Source organism: Antechinus flavipes, chromosome 3, assembly GCF_016432865.1.
Source record: "Antechinus flavipes isolate AdamAnt ecotype Samford, QLD, Australia chromosome 3, AdamAnt_v2, whole genome shotgun sequence".
Taxonomy (NCBI): Eukaryota; Metazoa; Chordata; class Mammalia; order Dasyuromorphia; family Dasyuridae; genus Antechinus; species Antechinus flavipes.
Window position 1 is genome coordinate 561,027,237 of NC_067400.1, and position 19,538 is coordinate 561,046,774.

A 19,538-nucleotide genomic window follows, 5' to 3' on the forward strand; every position below is an offset into this window, starting at 1 on the left:
GCCCTGAAGAGCCATTGGTCGGCGCCAGGAGTGAACCTACCGCTGATTGGCCAGGTGGCATGCGGGGGTGGGGGTGGAGCTGCCGCAGCAGGAACCCGGAGTGTGCAACACGGTGTGAGCACCAGTGGAGGCTCTGACTGCATCTCGCTTGGGAACGACTTCTCGGTTCGCGGCCCCACCCGGGTGAGCACAGTCCCCCCCAACACCTTGGGCCCTCGCCTCCATCCTTGGAAGGGATCTCTAGACCAGTCGCTGGCTCGTATCGTGACATCTGGGGGTCATATCGCGACATCACCGCTTCATGTCGTGACATCGCCGTGCCCCGGTCGTGATAGCATCTCGTCGCATTCCTGTCTTCCTTTTTTTTCCACCTTAATTTTTTTTTTGTCATGTCATCTTTGGGGATTGTCCCATGTCGTGATCTTGCTGTGACCTCGTCGTGCCTTCCTTCGTGACATCACCTCGGGTCATCGTGAAGTGTGGCTTCATCATGCTGCCCTGTCGTGACTTCATCAGTGTCGTGTTGTGACCTGGCTGCGGCGAGACAGGTGGCGACCGCCGGGACTCCCCACCCCCGACGGCCCCCGCCCCCTTTCTCTCCTTCCCCCCACCCAGCAGACCATCTTCGATTATCCACTTTGCAGATCATCTTTCATTTATTTATTTGGGGGGTGGGAGGAGGGGGTGGGCGGTGGACAGGACAGTTTGTGGTCCTTTCCTGGCTTCTCCTCCTTCTACCCCCTCTGCCAGCTCCTGCTTGATGCTCGTTGACACCTGCATCCGCAAGCTGACTGGCGTGGGAAGGCAGAGGAGGTGAACCTTAATGGTTAATCCTGCTATTGCTCACTTGCTAGCAGGATGGGGGGCGGGGGGTGAGGGTGGGAAAGGGAGCCCAGAGCAGGAAGGTTGAGGGTCCTGCAGCCATCCCCCACCTACTTCTTGCCTCCCAGCCGTTGCTGGGGGACAGATACAAATTGGGAGGCTTTTAGGGCATTTCCCTGCTCCAGAATCCAAGCTAGGAGGCTGCAGAGAGATGGGAAGGGGCTGGAGGGTTCTCCTTTTTGATTTGCTCATCAGTGGCTGCTCCTTGCTCCCTGTGCATGTCTAATTGAGCATCCGCTATGTTTTCATATTCCGATGTTTTGTCCTCACCACTCCTTCCCATATTCCCCCTCCTCCTCATCCAACCCCTTCCTCTTCCATGTTGATCTTTGGGGGAAAGTCTGTATTGGAGGGGGGTGGTCTTGAAGCTCTCTAGGCCTGAGGCTCCCCTAACAAAACCTCGAAGAAATAGGAAGGAGAGAGGTGGTGGGGAAAGGATTGCCAGGTTTGGGGGCAAGATGCTTGCCTCTGCTTCCCAACCTCCCCTCCCTTACCCCCTTTTGTAGGTGACCTTGGGCCAGGGACTTAACCTCCCCATCCCTATGTTCTCCCTTTTCTGTCATGTTCCACTTCGTTTCCTAGAGAGGTGCCCCCATATATGAGGTGAAGCACAGCCTTGGGAGACCCTCCCCTCCGCTTCTTCCAATCCTCTACCCCATCCGGTGCTCTTTGTGTTAATCCCTCCCTCCTCGCCCCCCCTCACTCCCCCCTTCCCTGGTGGAGCATTGCTCAGTCCCTCTTGTGTTCGCAGTTGGGCAAGGCGGGCACCATGGCGTCCGATTGTGAGCCGGCTCTGAGCCAGGCTGAGAGCCGCAACCCCACCCTGGAGCGATACCTGGGGGCTCTTCGAGATGCTAAAAACGACAGCGAGCAGTTTGCTGCCCTGCTACTAGTAAGAACCTGAGGGAGGGGAAGGGGCTTCGGGGGCCTGCCGAGCTGGTGGGCACACCAAGCTGAGGATGGCTCTTTCTGTGGGTGTTGGGGCTAAGAACTGGGGGACCTGGGAAGGAGACCCTCGAATACACTGGGGTGATTTACTCGGGTGGAGAAGTGGGGCTAGGACGCAGGAGTAGGTGAGCAGCTTCTTTCTTGAGAGCCGGTGGCCACATGAGGGTACGGAGGCACTCACTCTGGGCGTCCCTGGCAGATGGGGGCTGACTCACAGGGTGTTATCAGCGCGAGTGACTGGTGTGTTCTACTCACAGGCTTGGGGAGCCTCCCCTACACTTGTGGGCTCGAAGGTGGCTCCTTAGGGGAGCCTGGGGAAGGGCCCTTCAGATTCACCCCCAGCAGGCTGGAAAGTGGGGGCTCCGCTAGGGGAGGGTGGCGTGGGGACAGAAGAGCAGCAGCCTGCAGCGCTGGGAAGGGTGGTTGGTGTGTGGGGTGAGGGAGGGAGGGAGGGGGGAGAGCAGCCGATGCTTGTTTGCCATGGCAACTGAGAGAAGGATGGGAGTCAAGGGCTCACACTGCAGCAGAGGAGGTGTTTAGGTGAAGTGTGAGGGGAAATGTTTTGACAGGCAGATCATGGAGACACAGGAGCCGTTTCCCCCTCCCCACCCCCCCAAGGTGGTGGGGAGAGAGGAGACAATTTTCAGAAGGAATTCTCTGAGAAAGGACCCTCAATCCTTAAGCAGGGAGGCAGGGCCTTTTAAGTGGTCGCTGCCAGACCCTTTCCAGCTCTGGTTTTTGGCACCAGAATTAGACAACAAAAAGTCCTCTCTAGTAAGGAAGGCGGGGAGGCGCTAGAAGGGGTGAGGGAGGGAGGCTGGACACAGCCTCTCCTCCCCCTTTGCAGCAGCTTCTCTTCCATTGCATAAGAGTCTTGGGGCAAGAAAGGGCCCAACCCCTGTCTGGGCTCAAGCCTGTAGAAGCATTGGGGGACCTCCAGGGACTGCCAGCCTGACTTGGACGGTGTGCCTGGGACCACCGAGGGCCCTGGAGGGAAGAGGGGAATGGGCGGCCATCCCCAATGTCTGTTTCCCTCCCACCTGACCCTCTGCCACAGGTAACCAAGGCAGTCAAAGCAGGTGACATTGATGCGAAAACCCGGCGGAGGATCTTTGATGCTGTGGGCTTCACTTTCCCCAATCGGCTCCTCACCTCGAAGGAAGCCCCCGACGGCTGCCCTGACCATGTTCTTCGAGCTCTAGGGGTGGCCCTGCTGGCCTGCTTCTGCAGTGACCCTGAGCTGGCTGCCCACCCCCAGGTTCTCAACAAGATCCCCATCCTGTGTGCCATCCTCACCACCCGGGGTGACCCCGACGACGCAGCCCGCCGCTCCATGATCGATGACACCTACCAATGCCTCACTGCCGTGGCCGGCACGCCCCGCGGACCCCGACACCTCATTGCTGGGGGTACCGTGGCTGCCCTGTGCCAGGCCTACCTGGGCCACGGCTACGGCTTTGATCAGGCCCTGGCCCTCCTTGTGGGATTGTTGGCCGCGGCAGAGGCCCAGTGCTGGAAGGAGGCGGAGCCCGAGCTGCTGGCCGTGCTTCGGGGCTTGAGCGAGGATTTCCAGAAGGCTGAGGATGCCAGCAAGTTTGAGCTCTGCCAGCTGCTGCCCCTGTTTCTGCCCCCGACAACTGTCCCCACCGAGTGCCTCCGAGATCTACAGGCTGGGCTGGCACGGATCCTGGGCAGCAAGCTGAGCTCCTGGCAGCGCAACCCGGCCCTGAAGCTGGCAGCTCGCTTGGCACACGCCTGTGGCTCTGAGTGGATCCCGGCCGGTGGGTCTGGGGGCAAGTTCCTGGCCCTGTTGGTGAACCTGGCCTGTGTGGAGGTGAGGCTTGCCCTGGAGGAGCCGGGGGCGGAGGTGAAGGAGGATGTGGTGACTGCCTGCTATGCCCTGATGGAGCTGGGCATCCAGGAATGTACCCGGGTTGAACAGCCATTGCTGAAGGAGCCCCAGAAAGTGCAGCTCGTGAGCATCATGAAGGAGGCCATTGGAGCTGTCATTCACTACCTGCAGCAGGTAAAGAGGGTGCTCTAGCCCCTTGCCACTGGGGAAAAAGAGAGGAGCGGATTCCTGACCTGGGGAGCCCCAACTCAGAGAGGGAGGCAGCCCCTCCCCTGGGAAGTCCCCAGGCTTGTAGAAATGTACGTAAATGAATTACACTCCCAAATTACTTTATGTTCATTATTTCCTTTTAATGGACATAATGTACCTTTGTGGAATTAGTATGAGTCTTATTATTTGCCCAGTTGACAGATGAGGAGACTGAAGTACATCAAAGGGAAGAGAATTGCCTGGGATAGTAAAGGGGTCTTCTAATGCTCTATCAAAGCTCCATCTTGTGAGGCAAGACTCTTCCCGCTGCACCCCACCTCCCAAAAAGCCCCCTCAAAGCCAGGGCAAAGCTGTTGTGGGAAATGTCCCCTTCTCTCGGGCCGGTCAGGAGCCAAGCAGTCCTGGGGGGAGCAGTCTAGCGCTTTTCTCCAGACGTTGGCCCTCCCCCAGCCTGGCTTTCAGCAGGCCAGCCCTCCTTCCCTCCTCCTCTTCCTCACCTCTCATGAGGTAGCTTTGGCTCCCATAGCCAGGCTGCAGTGTCACAAGAGTCACGTGCTAGGTTTCCTGCTGGGGGGAAAGTACAGACCACCATCCAGGAAACACACAAAACAAAGAATGCTCCTCAAATCCTCGGCCTTTGCTGGGCACAACCAACCAAAGAGGATGTTTTTGTTCCTTGCCCCCTCTGAGTCTGCCTGAAGTTCCCCACCCTCTGGTTCTGTTTCTCTTTTTTAGCCCTTCGGGGATATGAAGCGTACAATTCCCAAACTCTAGATCTCTTTGTTTGCCACTCTTTCTCTCTCTCTGTCTGTCTCTGTTTTCCTCCTTCCCTCCGTGTCCCTCTTCCCCTCCCCTGTCTTTCATTCTCTTTCTATCTTTCTCTCTCCCCTTGGACCAACGATTTTATTATCATAAAAGCTCCCAGTGAGTACTCCCCATACCATTGTACATAAGTGTGCACTTTGTAAGTCCTAAGAGTTTCTTGGGGATACTGAGGTTGAAGAATCGGTTTCCTAGGTCAGGTAGGATGTGAAGCCAAATTTTCCTGACTCTCAGACCAGTTCCCAATCCCATCATGGTCCATTATGTTAACATGCTCTAATTTAATCAGCTCGTCTACACTAGGTAGATACACAGGTGGTTTCTTTGCTACACAAAGAGCAGCCATAAATGTCTTTGTACAAAAAAGTCCTTTTAAACAAATTTTTATGTTGTTTTTGGGATAGAAATCTTGCAAGAGAATTGTGGGTTGAAAGGTGTGACTGGCTTTCTTGAAGATTACTCAAGTCTTCCATAGATACTTTTTAAATACCTGCTGTGTTCCTAGGGATGCAAAAGTGCAAAAGCTACTGTCCTTGGGGCAGTTTACAATCAAATAGGGGAGGATGTGATGAGATAGGAGCAAAAGAGAGAGCTAGACAAAAATGTACAAAGGGTATTTGAGAGGGAAAGGAGAACTGTGTGCTGGAAAGGTTTTTATAAGGGAAGGCTTGTAGCAGGTGCCAGAGCTGGCTGATATAGGGAGGAGGCACTGTGCTCCTGCTCAAAAGGTTATCCAAGGGAGAATAGAAAGAGGTCAGGGAAGGGAGCCGAGGGCGGTTTGACTGAAACGGAGCGCAGTGAATGAAGTTGGGAAGTGAAGGTGGGAGCCAGAATTCAGAGTCTGGAATGCTAGGTCCTAACCAGCCACAAGCCAAGTTCTCTTTAACTGCTGCCCTCAGGGAGGCTCAAGAGGGGATTTTTATACTGACTTGGAGGTAGTCTAGAAACCTGAAGTTTCCAAAATCCTGATTTGGTGAAATTTCCTGTGAGTCAGGCTAGCTTGCAGCTGTTCTCAGAACATCCAGTAGGGGAGGACATGTTTTGTACCTAAGCCTGGTGGGGGATGGGGGTGGGTGGCTCATTATACTTGGCACCCCCAGGGATGGTCGGGGATGAATTCCTGGGGAGTTGTGGGAGGGGGAAGGAAAGTCCTCAGTCTCACTTTGTATCTTGGGGGAGCAGGTGGGGCCAGAGAAGCAGAAAGAGCCATTTGTGTTTGCCTCGGTGAGAATCTTGGGTGCCTGGCTGGCAGAAGAGACTTCATCTCTTCGAAAGGAGATCTGCCAGCTGCTGCCCTTCCTGGTCCGATACGCCAAGAGCCTCTATGAGGAGGCTGAGGAGGCCGGCGATCTCTCTCAACAAGTGGCAAATCTAGCCATTTCTCCTACTCCTCCGGGGCCGTCCTGGCCTGGGGATGCCCTCCGGTGAGTCACTGAGAGTGAATGAACAATGTAGCTAGAAAATCCCCAGCCTCCAGACCTGGCCTTTCTACCCAAAGAGACTGAACTGGGGCTCCCTGTCTCATTTGGAGCTGGTCACTTCTAGGTAGTTTCACCTGAACCCTATTTATGCTTCCCCATATTTTTCCTAGGTTTTTTCTCCCCAGTCAAGGATGACACAAGGGTCGGCTTTGTCCACGGGGAGAGAAGCTCAGCCTGGCAAAGCCGCCCTTCTTAGCTCGTGTCTTTCCTCAGGCTCCTCCTGCCAGGCTGGTGCCACCTGACTGCAGAGGATGGTCCCCGGGAGATCCTCATTAAGGAAGGAGCCCCCTCGCTGCTCTGCCAGTACTTCCTGCAGCAGTGGGAGCTCACCTCTCCTGGCCATGACACTTCGGTGCTTCCTGACAGCGTGGAGATCGGTCTGCAGACCTGCTGCCACATTTTCCTCAACCTTGTGGTCACTGCGCCCGGACTGATCAAGTGAGGGGATGGGGAGGGGCTGGGCCAGGCAGCGGTGTAGCTGCTGAGGGACTGGGTCAGGGGGAGGGGGAGCAGAGACTTGCTGCCACCTAGCCGACTTGTACTTGCGGACAGAGAAGCATCCAGAGACGGACTGAGAACTCGACCTACACTGGTCTGTTTTGGGCTCCAGGCACTAGTCGGATCCCCTTCCCCGTGGGACTGTGTAATTCCTAAAATTTACATCTGCCAAAGCCTCTGCATAGCTCTGCCCCCAGACTCCGTCCTCTGGACTGTCTGCCCCTGCTTACCCTAAGAGAAAAGGAGCAGGTTCTCACAGTGTGTCCTTTTAGGCTCACTGCCTGACTTATTTCTGTCCCCTGGCGTCTTCTCTATGTGAGTCCCTCAGAGCTGACCTGGAACACGGGTCCTAAGTGAGGCTGCTTCAAAGCTTACTGATTCTACCTTCTGGCCCCTTTCCCTCCCCGTAGGCGAGACGCTTGCTTCACATCTCTCATGAATACTCTAATGACTTCCCTGCCTTCGCTGGTTCAGCAGAAGGGGAGACTTCTCCTGGCTGCCAACGTGGCCACTCTGGGCTTGCTCATGGCTCGGCTCCTCAGCACTTCTCCAGGTAAGCCACTCGGGGGAGAGCCAGGCCAGGGACGCCGAGCCCTGCCGCCAGCTGCTGTTTCTGATGGAACAAGTCATTGTTCTGAGAAAGGAGACAATGTGTGGAGGCTGGACACCAAGGTTCTCTGGGAAGATGACAGTTTTTTCAGAACTCTTTGGAGGTGTCCTGGGTGATCCTGCTTGGAAACAAGAATAGGGACAAGATGAAAATTGTCTATAACCTTGGGGGTCTGTGAGTCAATCCGGAGGTTGCTACAGCAGAGCCTCCCTCAAGTCAGAAATCATGGTCTCCAACCCTCAAAGCTGATATTGCCTCTGAGCTTCCTTCTTAGCAAAACTTTGCCAGCCAGCTCTGCTTCTTGGCCCCCTGACTGCAGGCTTGGCTCTTCAAAGAAGTGAGAAGCCCTTCCCCTGGCTGAGTTCTCAGGTTCTGGGCCACCCCAGCCAGGCTGGAGCTTCCACTCTGACTGTGGGTGTCTACTGGGTCCCCTTTGTCCCCGACTGTTCCCTGTGTCCCATCTGTTGGGTTGGATGAGATCAGCAGACATCCATCCAGGAACAGGGCGTAATGTTTTTTGTTCCCTGACTTTAAATACTGAGCCCGAAATTTGGTGGTTAAAAGGGAGCCCTTCAAAGAAAGGAGTTTTAATCCTGCTGGGAAAAACAAAACAAAACCAAAAAAAACCAGGAGCTCCTATTACCAGTTCTTTGGGGTCACAGCATGGCCTGGACCCTGCAGGAGGCGCAAGGTAGCTCCTGGGAGAAGAACTGGGTCCCCTTCCTCTGGGAGAGGCTGCTCTAAGGCACAAGAGGCTTACACAGTCCCTGGATAATGGAACATGCTAACGCCTCTTCCAGACCAGGAATATTCTGCATGAACAATGAGTGTACCAACAGATTGGGGTTGCTCCTGTTCCTCCCTCCTCCTTCCTGTAGGCTGGATCCTCCCTAATCCAGGCTCCCTGATACAGTGATGGGGGGTGAGGCGATTGCTGATGAGGGGACCGCCAGCCCCCGCCCCTGTTGTTCCCCCTGAGCCAGGTTGATCCTAAGGGATCTGCAGGATATTCCCCCTTTTTCCTGGGTTCCTCCACTCCTTTCACAATGCTGGCTTCCATTCATAATAACTCGCCTTCATCCCAGGCTTTTGCTTACATTTTCATTGTCTTTCTGGCGGCCTTTCCAGGGAGCTAGTTTAACCTATCTTGAAGATAAGGGAACTTGGGCTCAAAGGGATGAACCGCTTAGTTGAGCTCACGCAGATGAGAATTGGTGATTGTTCAGGCCCTGGAAGGTAGATCTCCTGCTCTAGCTGCAGGACTCTTTCCGGTGGACCAAGTGCTCTGTGTGCACAAAACCCCCCAACAGGCCATGATCGAGAGGGAAAGCCTGACGAGCGTGGGTTACTTGTGTGCTGGGTTAAGTCTTCCTTTGCCCAGCCTGAGGGTCTTTGTTTGTAAACTGGGCCCCTTGCTACACTGCTTGCCTCGCAGGGCCAAGTCAGGCTCCCACATCAGAAGGTGAGTAGCCTCCCTTGCTCCTCCTGGCGCCACCCCTCCCCCCCCCGGACAACTCTGGGACAGAGCTCAGGGTGGAAGGCGACCCCTGCCCTGCCTGAAGTTCTCCCCCTCCCCTGTGCTTGTGTTGCAGCTCTCCAGGGGACCCCTGCCTCCCGTGGCTTCTTCGCAGCCGCCATCCTCTTCCTGTCCCAGTCGCACGTGGCCCGAGCCAGCCCCGGTGCCGAGCAGGCCGCCCTGACCCTGGCCCCCGACTACGAGGGCGTGTGGGCCGACCTGCAGGAGCTGTGGTTCCTGGGCATGCAGGCCTTCACGGGCTGCGTGCCTCTGCTGCCCTGGCTGGCCCCGGCCGCCCTGCGTTCTCGCTGGCCCCAGGAGCTCCTGCAGCTGCTGGGCAGCGTCTCCCCAACCTCCGTCAAACCCGAGATGGTGGCGGCCTACCAGGGGGTCTTGGTGGAGCTGGCCCGAGCCAACCGCCTCTGCCGGGAAGCCATGCGGCTGCAGGCCGGCGAGGAGACTGCCAGCCACTACCGCATGGCGGCCCTGGAACAGTGCCTCTCCGAGCCCTGAGGGGGGCGCTCCCCCGCCACCCCCTCCTGGCCCCTGCCCTGGCCACCCGGAGGGAGGGGAGGAGAGAGGGAGGGAGGAGGCCCTTCCCCAAACCCCCAAGCCCCCAGCTTTCTGGCTTTTCTGTACCCAGCCAGGCCTAGGGCCGGAGCATGGAGCCGGACCCCTGGCGAAAGAGCTACCACCTACTCCCCTCGGGGTGGGAAAGGGCAGCAGACAGCAGTGTCGTGACTTGTGGAGGACTCACGAGCCTTCTTCCCATCAGCCACAGCTTTGAAATCAGTGTTTGTGTCCCTGAGAAGGATGGTGCAGGTGGAGTTCCCCCAGGCCCACGGGAGGGGGTGCTTTTCCCCCAGGAGGTAGGACAGAGGAGGGGAGAAGGGACAGGCAGGCAGGCAGGGGTTGTATGGGCTTCAGTCTCTGCCGGTGGGCCCTGCCGGCCAGGGCATGGGCTTCCCTTGCTGTGACCCCCGGGATCTCCCGGGGGAGAGATGGGATCAATCCTCCCTGACCTTGCTAAGAAGAGAACGACCTTCTCTCTGACCGAGCCCCCTTGGGGACCCAGGGGTCTGCAGGCTCTCGTTCTGATGGTGGGCGATGCTGGGGGAAGACGATGACTTCTTTTTTTCTTCCTGCACCAAGCGTGGGTATCGACCCTTCTAGCCCTGCCTGCTTTCCCCCCTCCTGCCCTCTGGCCCTGCCCTGCTGGAGCTAGGAGCAAGGGGACATCCCTAGATCTGCATGTCTCCCGTCCTTTTCCCCTAGCGACTGGCTCCCTGTTGTTGTGTTGGTGCCTGGCTTCAGCTCCCTGTCCCTGACTTCTCTGCATGGAAACTTGAGCAGCCGTCGGCCCGGCAGGCGCTGCCCACTCCAGGCGTGGGGAGGGGGCGTCCCCGGGACCACTCCTCGCATTCTGTCGATGTGCCGAGCTCACACACTGTACACTTGTGGACATTCAATAAATAGTTATCGGTGATCACGGCGTGCTGGGCGTCTGCTGGTTAATGCCCGCCCCCAGAGGTCCGGGCTCCCCCACGGTGCGCAGGGTTGGGGGGTCCCCGGCCGCCTTCGGAGTGCCAGAGAGAACTGGTATGGAGCAAAGGTGCCAGGGCCGAGGGTTCCCCGTGGTGACCGCCCTCGGAGAAGCTTCCCTTGACCTCCTGCAATCTTGGTCTGTGGACACTGCCATTTACTGCCTTGGGGGACAGACCCCCGTGCCCTGAGGGAAGCTAGGGGAGAGAGCCAAAAGGCACGTGGAGTTACTCTGTAGGAAGCCATGTTCCGGCTTCCAGGACGGCCCTCCCGCTCCAGCCCAGGGCCGTGTCCCTGGGACCCTGCCCCAGTTGGGCTGCTGTTGTGAGATGTGTCCACCAGATGTCACTGCGAGATCTCTTAGTCTTCCCTCTCCAGCCTCCCCCATCCCCCCTTCCCTTCTAATTCAGGCTCAGACTTGGACACGGAGGGAGCAAATGTCCGGGAGACCCAGGGCCTGGAAGCCCGCCTGGACTTTCAGCTTTCCAAGGAAAGCCCAAGTCGTTTGGGGCTTCGGCGATGAGAAGGCACCGAGTGGCTGTCCCCAGGCGGAGTGGGGGCACGGGGCCTGGCGCCTGGTCTCCCCCCCTCCCTCCCAGGCCCCTGGAAGTGCGGGTTCCCCAGCCCAGGGGGAGCTCACCGCTCTCTGCAAAACAGGGGTTATAATGGCCCCTATTTCAAAGGGTCTATGAGGAGCCTTAGTTTCTACATTACTCATTCATTCAAGAATTTGTATTGGCTCCTGCTCTGTGGCTACCCCCAAAGAAGAGACAAAGATCCACTCACTGCCCGGAGCCGGAGAAACAAGACACATACAGCAAAGAGCCGTTGTCTCATAGTGGGAAAAGCACTGAATTCGAATCCTGGATCTGCCATTTACTGGCTGGGATGTGACCCGAGTTCCCTATGAATTCTGGGCCTGTTTTCTCTAGGAAAGAAGATTGGGCTCAACAGGGAAATAAGGGGGAGGAAGCGCTAGATTTCAGTTGGAGGTCCCAGCCCCAAATCCCGGGTAGGCTACTTAGTACCTGACATTTCCCGCCTCCCTGCACGTTGGCTTCTTCCTGTGTAAGAGAGAGAGACCTCTCAGGCAGCTCCTTTCCTCTCTAAGGACTGCCCCAGGCTTGGAAGCCCCCTGTCCCTATGGTCAGCCTCGTGCTAAGTGGTGCAGTGCCGACATACAGAGAGGAGTTGTTGCTGGAGCCCCGAGTTGTGAGGGGAAGAACTTGTGGGAGGAGGAAGTCACGGGAGGGGAAGTGGGGGTTCGAGGGCCTTGAATGCCAGGCCGAATCTGAGCTCCCTCTTTCATCTCTTCCCCATCTATCCCTGAACGGGGAACCCCCAGTTTTACAGAAAGAAGGAAAGCCTCCTCCCGTCCCAACTTATCTCTGCAGGGGAGAGAGTGTCGATCTTTCTCCAGGGAGCATGTGTGGCTCGGGGGAAGCCCGTGGGAGCTGCAGGGAATTCTCTCCCCCAGTAGGGCTCAGTTAGACCCTGCCCTGCTTCTGAAGTCTGCCTCCAGAAGAGCACACGGGGCAAGTGTCCCATCACCTCCGGAGGGAGGCTTCCCTAAGTAGCTGGCTGGGAGTTCAAGGAGGCAGACTTGGCCAGTGTGGACCATGCCTCAGCTTGTAACAAGGCTAGATCTGAAGTCAGAGGACCCGAGTTCAAGCGCAGCCTGTCTCTTACGATTTATATCGCTTTCAGTAAATCCCTAAACTTCCCAAATCCTGTTTCCTCATCTGTAAAAGGAGGGCCGAGGATTGTCTGGTCTCTGGGGAATCCTGTAATCCTAGGAGATGGTAGGAGTGCAAGGCCCAGAGTCAGGAAGACCCGAACGAAAACTGGCCTCGGCCATTTACTAGCCGGCTGTGTGACCCCGGACAGCTTACTTAACCCTGCTTGCCTCAGTTTCCTCATCTGCCAAACGAATTGGAGAAGGGAACGGCAAACCGCCTCTGTCTTTGCCAAGAAAACTCCAAATGCATCTCCAAGAGTCGGACGCGATGAACCGGCTCACAAGACCCCGAGAGGCACTTGTCTGGGCTCTCCGCCAGGGGGCCTTCTGAGTCGCCCGGGGCCTCCGGGCCGCCAGGCTCCTTCCCTTCCTCGGCCCGAGCTCCCGGGAGCCGGGATCAGCAGCCTCCAGGCCGGCCATGGCGGAGCAGCTGTCCCTTCTGTGACATTTTTCTAATCTACAAGCACTTACTGAAGACCGAGGAGACAGAGAGATACAGACAAAAAGGACAAGTCACTAAGGGACCAACATTTAGGAAGGATCTGCCCGGATAGCACACAGACGAGTTAGCAGGGACCCTCGGGACTTGGGAAGTGGTTTAGGAAAGGAAAGGGGAAACCAACCTGGGGAGCCATGGCCCATGGATGGGAACGCTCTTCCTGTCTTGAGCTCCTGCTATTTTCTCTCAAGAACGGGCGGCAAAGGAAAAAGGGTGGCCAAGAGCCGCAGGAAGCTCTAGATTCAAATCCAGGCTCGGGTACTTAATCTGGTTAAGTCACGGAGGGATTTAATTTGCTGGTCTGAGAAATGCAGGAGCTGGAATCAATGACCTCAGCTTAAAATCCCTGATCCCGTCACCAAATGAAAATTTCCCTTCTGTCCCTCTCGTTTCCTCCCTACCATCCCTTGCCCAAGCTACAAGTTCCACTGGCCCTGGTCGGGGCATCTTTTGATGAACAGAACGGAGAACCCTGGGATTTTGAAGCGGTGAAAAATGAAGGGAGAGTGAGTAGGGAATCCAACAATGGATGAATGGAGATGCAAGCCCACTTTGGAGGCAGTCAGACGGCCCCAAGGATAACGAGCTGGATTTGGAGACGGGAAGATCTGAGACACTTACTAGCTGAGGTATCCTGGACGAGTCATAATCTCTGCTTTAATCCAATGGAGAGGGAAAAGACAAACCACTCCAGTGGTATCTTTGCCAGGAAAACTCCACAATGGGGTCACGAAGAATCAGATATGACTGAATATGAGCAAAGGTACTAGCATACCAAAATATACACCTGCATCCTCACCACTGTATGCAGGGGGTTCCCTGAGCAATTTGAGGAACTATTTCTGCCTCAACGTGAAGTACCTCGCTTGGGGGCAACTGACTCTCCCTTCTGAAAGTGTGGGACATATTCATGGAGGAGACTAAGAGGATTAAGGACATCTCCTGGGATGTGGTGGATCCATTTATAGACTCAGGCTGGAGTCCCTGCTTTGTGCTGATCACATAATAAAGGGGGTCCTTTGTGGAGTTGGCCCTTCCTCTTTCCCTTTTAAAATAAACAAACAAACAAAAAGGCGCTTGAATTAAAAACAAAACAAAACTCCCAGCGAGTATGTCACTGCAGCCCAGGGCATGCCTATTACACATATAACAGAGAGAGATGAACATAAACACAACTTCACACAAACACATATGCTCCCACTCCTACATCATTTCTCACACACAGACGCACATGATTACTCAGGACCGGCGCTTCTGATCTATAGATTCCTGGGGGGATGGAGTGGGGGGTGGAGAGCAGGGAGAATTGCAAAGAGAAGAGAACTTTTTTTCCCCCCCCTCTGGCCCCCTTCATTTCAGCCCGCTGTCGGATACTACAAATTCTCACAAATAATAAGATCAGGCTTTGGGCTGGCTACCTTGGGTTTGCATTGGGAGAGCCCAACTCACTCCTGGTTCACTCCTTTAGCAGTGTCTGGCACTTAATAGTTAGCAATTAATAAATGCTTGTGTCTTTCCCTCCTGGCTTGCTGCTGCCAGCCCCACCCTGCCCTAAGTCCCAGGGAGAATATGAAAGGGACCTCCTTTCTGACAAGCAAAGAGAAACTTGTTAGATGTAGGCTTTGGAGAGGGCTTTGAGAGAATATGGTTGGGACAAACTGCGTCTCCATGAACATAAAGGGTACTTAATAAATGATGGCTGGGTTACTTTGGTTCTCACCCCTTTATTTCTCTTTTTTGTCCTCTTTCTGGCCTTTCTTTTCTCTTCTCTTTATGCATCTCCCTAACCCCTTTTCTCTTCTGTTTCCCTCCTTTCTTCTTTAATTGCTTCCCTGTCTCCTCTCCCCTACTTTTTTTTAACCTTTCTTCCTGATCATGTTGCTTCCCTCCTCTCCTTCCTTTTAGTTCCTCTTCTATCGCCCCTCCCTTTTCCCTTCCCTCTCTTCTTCCTTGTCTTTTTTCCTCTTCTACTCCCTTCCCTCTCTTCTTTCCTCCTCTTTGTTTTCTTTCATTATAGCTTTCCATTTTCTTTCGCTTCCTCTTCCTTGATTTCTTGTTTTCCCCCGACCCCTAGATTTTCGGGGACTCCTGTTCAGCCCATTGAGAGAAGAGGTGTGCATATGAGGAATAAGGGATTAGCTATGAGGGAGAGGGAGAGGTGCAGTGGGGAAGACGGGAACAATCCTGCAACTGTCACAGAGATGCACCTTTGTGTCAGAGCCATAAATACAATCACACACACCATACCGCCCCTGTGTCACAACCATATATAGACACACAGAAACGTGTATATAATGTACATATATATAACATACACTCATACTTATGGACATACATACTCCTGTAGGTCAGACTTATACACAATTGAGAATACAAGGCTCCCAGACCCCAAACCCTCCTGTGTTACCATCACATCCAATGGGACACCCACCCTCACTATAACATAAACTTTCTCACCTTGGCCAGTGCTCTCCGGCTCAGGCTCCCCCGACAATCTTCAGGGCACCACAAGCCTCCCTGAGGTGGGAAGGTGGGAGACAAGAGCGAAGTTCAGGTCGGCCCAAGTTTAACGGGGAATTGGGCCAGGTAGGGCCAGGTAGAAGCCTTTTACGGCAGAGCCAGAAAACAGACCCCTCTCCCCTTCCCAGAGCAGCAGCACCGCTTCAGGCACTTTTCCCCGAATTCTTTACTTGCCTGGTCCTCCCTTCCCCATTTCAGTTTGCCCATATATGCCAGCAGCCCTGCCTTACTTAGTCTTTCTCCTGGCCTTTTACTGGGCCCTTTCAGACCTCCAGGATGTGGCGGGGTAAGCTCCAGGATGGGTGGGTAAGCCAGTGCAGCCGCCCTGTTCTCAGGGCCGCTGTTCTTTGGGTGCGAGGTGGAGGACGCGGGGAGCCGAGAAGTCCAAGAGAGGAGGGAAAGGAGCCAGACCCAGGAGGAAGCTGCGGAGCGGGGACCCAGGCGTCAATATTACGGAGAGGTCCTGAAGATCTGTTTGGTGTAGACTATCCTGAGTTGGCACAGGCTCTGGTGCCACCCTTTAGAAACCAGGTAGAATTTCCTCTCCCCTGACAAAGACCCCTCTACACTTTCCCTCCTCTCCTCCCCACCCCCACCTCCTTGGGGACACTGAGAAGGCCTAAGCTAAAGCCCCCGGACTGTCTCTTTAATGCGCGCCCCCGGCGCCCCCCTGCGCGCTCCCGCCCATATAACTGAAGCGCATGGAGCTGGTCTGGGCTCAGAAGGAGAAGGGTTGGGAGATAGGAACGAGCTAAAACACTTTTCCAACTGGAAACCTCCTCCTCCTCCTCTTCCTCTTCCTCCTCCTCCTCCTCTCCCTCCCTCCCTGTTCAGACCATCCCTAATCAGCCCCCTTGTGGTCCCCCTGCCCAAGTCCTTACTCTCACTCCCCCGCCTGCTGCCTCCCCCTCCCCCCGCGCCCCATGGCTCTTAGCGGGGGCTCTGGACATTGAGGATCCCGCTCCTAGGGGCTGCCCCCCGCGTCCACCCCTGGCTGGCCGCGCAGACTCCGGAGCTCCAGGACTCGGCATTGAAGCGTCCTCAGTTTGTCTGTCAAGCAGTCTGTCTGTCAGTCCCTTCCGCGAGGCCCCGCTGTCCCTCGGGCCGCCGCCTCCAGCCCTCCCGCACCCATGCTGGTTCATACTTATTCCGCGATGGTGAGTCCTGCAGGGGGTGAGGGTGGGGGTGGGAGGCAGTGAAAACATCAGGATCTGTGAACTGGACCTGGGGGTCTAGGGCGGAGATAGCCCAGGGCCACAGCTCAGCCCGGGACAGTATTGACACTCCCATACAACTCGTACTCCTTGCCTTCTCCCCTCGACAAAAACGAAATCTCGGCGGGGGAAGTGCGGGGCTTCTACAGTCCCCAAAGGTGGGGTACAGGCTGATTGCCCTCTCCGACTGCAGGCTAGGAAGGACTGGGAAACTCTCAGGAGATTCGGGATGGGGTCTTTGAGACAAACGCTTGGAGATTGGCCCCTGGGTTTGGAAAAAAAAGACTAGCGCTGGATCCCCGGGGAGAAAAAAGTGGGGGAAGGAAAGAAAGGAAGAGTGAAGAGTTACAAGTTGGGGTGGGACATCTCACCTCCGTTATTCCACTTTTTCACCTACCCTATACTATTCTGGGACCCTGGAGGCACAGTACCCCGGAGGGCCCCTAGGGCAGCGGGGAAAGAAGAGTTTGTATTTATTGAGGGTGGGGGGGGAGGCAGGAATTGAATATTGTTGTTTCGATTTGTTTAATCCTTTTTGTCTTTCATGTTTAACTAAATTGATGTTCGATTATTCGATTTGGGTAAATTCTAGACCTTCGTTCCGGTTAATTTCCTACTTTCCCCCCGGGGTCTTTTTTGACTTCTTGTTTCTGGGTCTCCCTATGACTAATTCCAGGTTTAGATTGGGCCCGGGACTGAGGGCAGAGGTAGACCTGGGTTGGGACCCCTACTTGTTTGAGACTAGCTCCTCTGTACGTCCCCTCGTCTGTCCAACTCTCTGTCTTCTCTCTCGCTTACGCAGGACCGTCCGGATGGGCTGAACGGCGCGGCTGGCGGAGGGCGCCTATCGCAGCTCTCCTCCCTCAGCCAGGCGGCCTTCTCGGCGGCGGCGGCGCCTCCTCTTTGCCACACGCCTGCCTCGGACTTCCAGCCGCCCTACTTTCCGCCACCCTACCCGCAGCCGCCTCTGCCCTACGGTCAAACGCAGGAGACGGCTTTCCCTCACCTAGGCGAACCCTACAGCGGCCTTGGGACGCTCCACCAGCACCCACACCCGCACCAGCACCAGCAGCCGGCGTGGCCTTCTCCCCGCGGCGGCCGTCAGGACGAGCAGGGCCTCTTGGCTCAGACTCATCGAGCCCTGGGCCTGGACCCTCGCCGGGATTACCCGGGAGTTCCCCGCCTCCTGCATGGCCTGGCGGACGGAGCGCACGGTCTGGCGGACGGGCCGCTTGGCCTGCACGGCCTGGCCGCACATCACGGCTTGGAGGATCTCCAGGTGAGGTCCCAAAGGGACCCAGTGGGTCGGGAAGGAACCTGGGGGACTCCCTCCCGGGCGGGGGAAAGGCTAGGATGAAAACTGAGTGGTACCGAGAGAAAGGCCCAGAGGGAATATGACCGGACAGGGAAAGACCCAGCAAGCACCCGGACGGAGGAGAGAAACAAATAAGGATGACACCTGGGAAAGACAGAGAGAAAGCAGGAATCATCCCTAAGGGACTCAGTATGGGGGTGGGGGTGGGGAGTCCTGGCTAGGACAGGCCCGGGAAAGATGCTCGGCAGGTTCTGGGAGAACTGGAGAAAGCTCACTGGGGAAAAATGACGGGCAGGGAACGAGATGGGAATAGAAAAGGCCCCGCGACGCTGATCTGGGGCAAGGCCCGTAGGAGACCTGGACGTAAAGTTATAGCGTTGGGTACTAGAACGGGAGCCGGAGACACGCGGGCAAGGTAGGACAGGGACTGGGAGCAAAATAAGAACCGTCAGGCTCCAGCCGAGGCCTCTCCTGAGAGAGCTCCAGACCAAGACTGAAAAGTTTCTCCGGGAACTTTTTGTGGATCCCGGGTTTGAGGACCTCCAATCCTCTCCCTCTCCCTCGAGCCTCGCTCCCAGACCGTTCTGAGTTAATGATCTTCCCGCGGCTGCCCAGCCGGAACGGGAGCAGCAGGAAAAGTCTCAGCCCGGGGGGGAATATCGCGTGCGGACCACGCAGCTGGGGGCCAGAGCCGGGGAGCCAACCTTAGCCCGATTGCTCAGCTCCTCAGGGAAACCTACACTTGGTCAAGTATCAGAATCCCCCTAGTCCCCGGCGGGCAAATTATCTGAACTCCAAGTCAGGGTTTTAAATATTTCTCTTTTTATTTACCTTCTCAGTCCTTCAGGCCAAGGTTACCAAAATTGGCCGACCTTTCCTCCACCTCTAGCCCTTCCAGTATTCCCCCCATCTGGCACCTTTTCCGGCTCAACCCGATCCTCCTTTGCTTAGAAATCTAGTCCTCCCCACTGCCTCCCCAAACAAGCGAGCCGGCTCACCCTTCCAGCTCCCCAGCCAGCTGCAGCCCCGGACCGCGGGCTTCCTACTCAGCTCTCAGCGCTCTCTCATTTTGCTACCCTCTCCCCGACTCGGCATTCTCTCTACCACTCCGCTCCAACTCCTTTCTACTTGGTCCCGCAATCTGGTCTACTTTTCAAATCTATTCTTCCTGCTCCGAGTTCCGTTCTTCAACTTGTTCTTTAATCCTTGACTCACACACACCTTTTCTCCTTTTTCTCTGTTCCACGGTCTCAGCAGCTGGTGTCTTTCCCGGTTTCCTTTGAGGGGCACTCTTTGGGTCTGATTAATCCACTGCCCTTCACTCTACCATCTCTCTGGCCTCTTTGGGCTGGAGAATATGTTTCTCTCCCCTTTAATATGTTTTTCCTCCTGGCCAATCTGGGCTCTCTCCTGACCTTGTTTTCTTCCACCCAAGCACCGGTTGGGGTTGATATGGTGGAGTTTGGAGGGACTGGGTGATACCAACCAGGCCTGGCCCCTTCCCCACCTGGGTTCTTTCCTCCCGCACCAGGCCGTGGACGACACTGGGATGAACCTCCTGGATCAGTCCGTGATCAAGAAAGGTAGGGAATCAGCCCAGAGACGGGGTTAAACAGGGGAGGCCGGTGCCTGGGGCACCTAGTTTATAGGCAGAAAGCCCCAATACCAGCTGGGACTCGGGACCAGCCTTCTGGAGAAATAACCTAGAGCTGTCCAGTGCTCTGGCCAGTGCTGGGTTCCTCCCTCAGAGCTGAAGTCAGGGATGGAAGCTTCTGTTCGTAGCAACCGGGTTACCTCCCCAACTCAAGTAAACTGCTTACATCCAGGCCCCATCCTCCTATATGCCCCTCCCCCTTCTTGGCCCTGTTCCAAGGCACTTAAATTCCCAATG

General features: G+C 55.9%; 2 protein-coding genes across 3 annotated transcripts in view; both read left to right on the top strand.

Moving 5' to 3' along the window:
• The first annotated feature begins 66 nt into the window (after positions 1-66).
• NCDN (neurochondrin) lies at positions 67-10,305 on the top strand. 2 transcript variants are annotated; one of them, XM_051987663.1, is made up of 7 exons: positions 67-183; positions 1,634-1,774; positions 2,888-3,856; positions 5,897-6,138; positions 6,409-6,633; positions 7,104-7,246; positions 8,896-10,305. In XM_051987663.1, exons 2-7 carry the CDS (start codon positions 1,652-1,654, stop codon positions 9,330-9,332), a joined length of 2,139 nt encoding a protein of 712 aa, XP_051843623.1. In that variant the 5' UTR covers positions 67-183; positions 1,634-1,651; the 3' UTR covers positions 9,333-10,305. The 2 variants fall into 2 exon arrangements, with proteins under 2 accessions (XP_051843623.1, XP_051843624.1); XM_051987664.1 differs by lacking the exon at positions 67-183 and adding an exon at positions 212-548.
• Positions 10,306-15,816: 5,511 nt separating this feature from the next.
• TFAP2E (transcription factor AP-2 epsilon) overlaps positions 15,817-19,538 on the top strand; it is a 37,333-nt gene continuing 33,611 nt past the window's right edge. Inside the window, exons 1-3 of the mRNA XM_051987665.1 lie at positions 15,817-16,275; positions 17,135-17,611; positions 19,179-19,230. Coding sequence (XP_051843625.1) covers positions 16,249-16,275; positions 17,135-17,611; positions 19,179-19,230 — 556 coding nt within the window. The 5' untranslated portion in view covers positions 15,817-16,248. The remainder of the gene's footprint in view (positions 16,276-17,134; positions 17,612-19,178; positions 19,231-19,538) is intronic.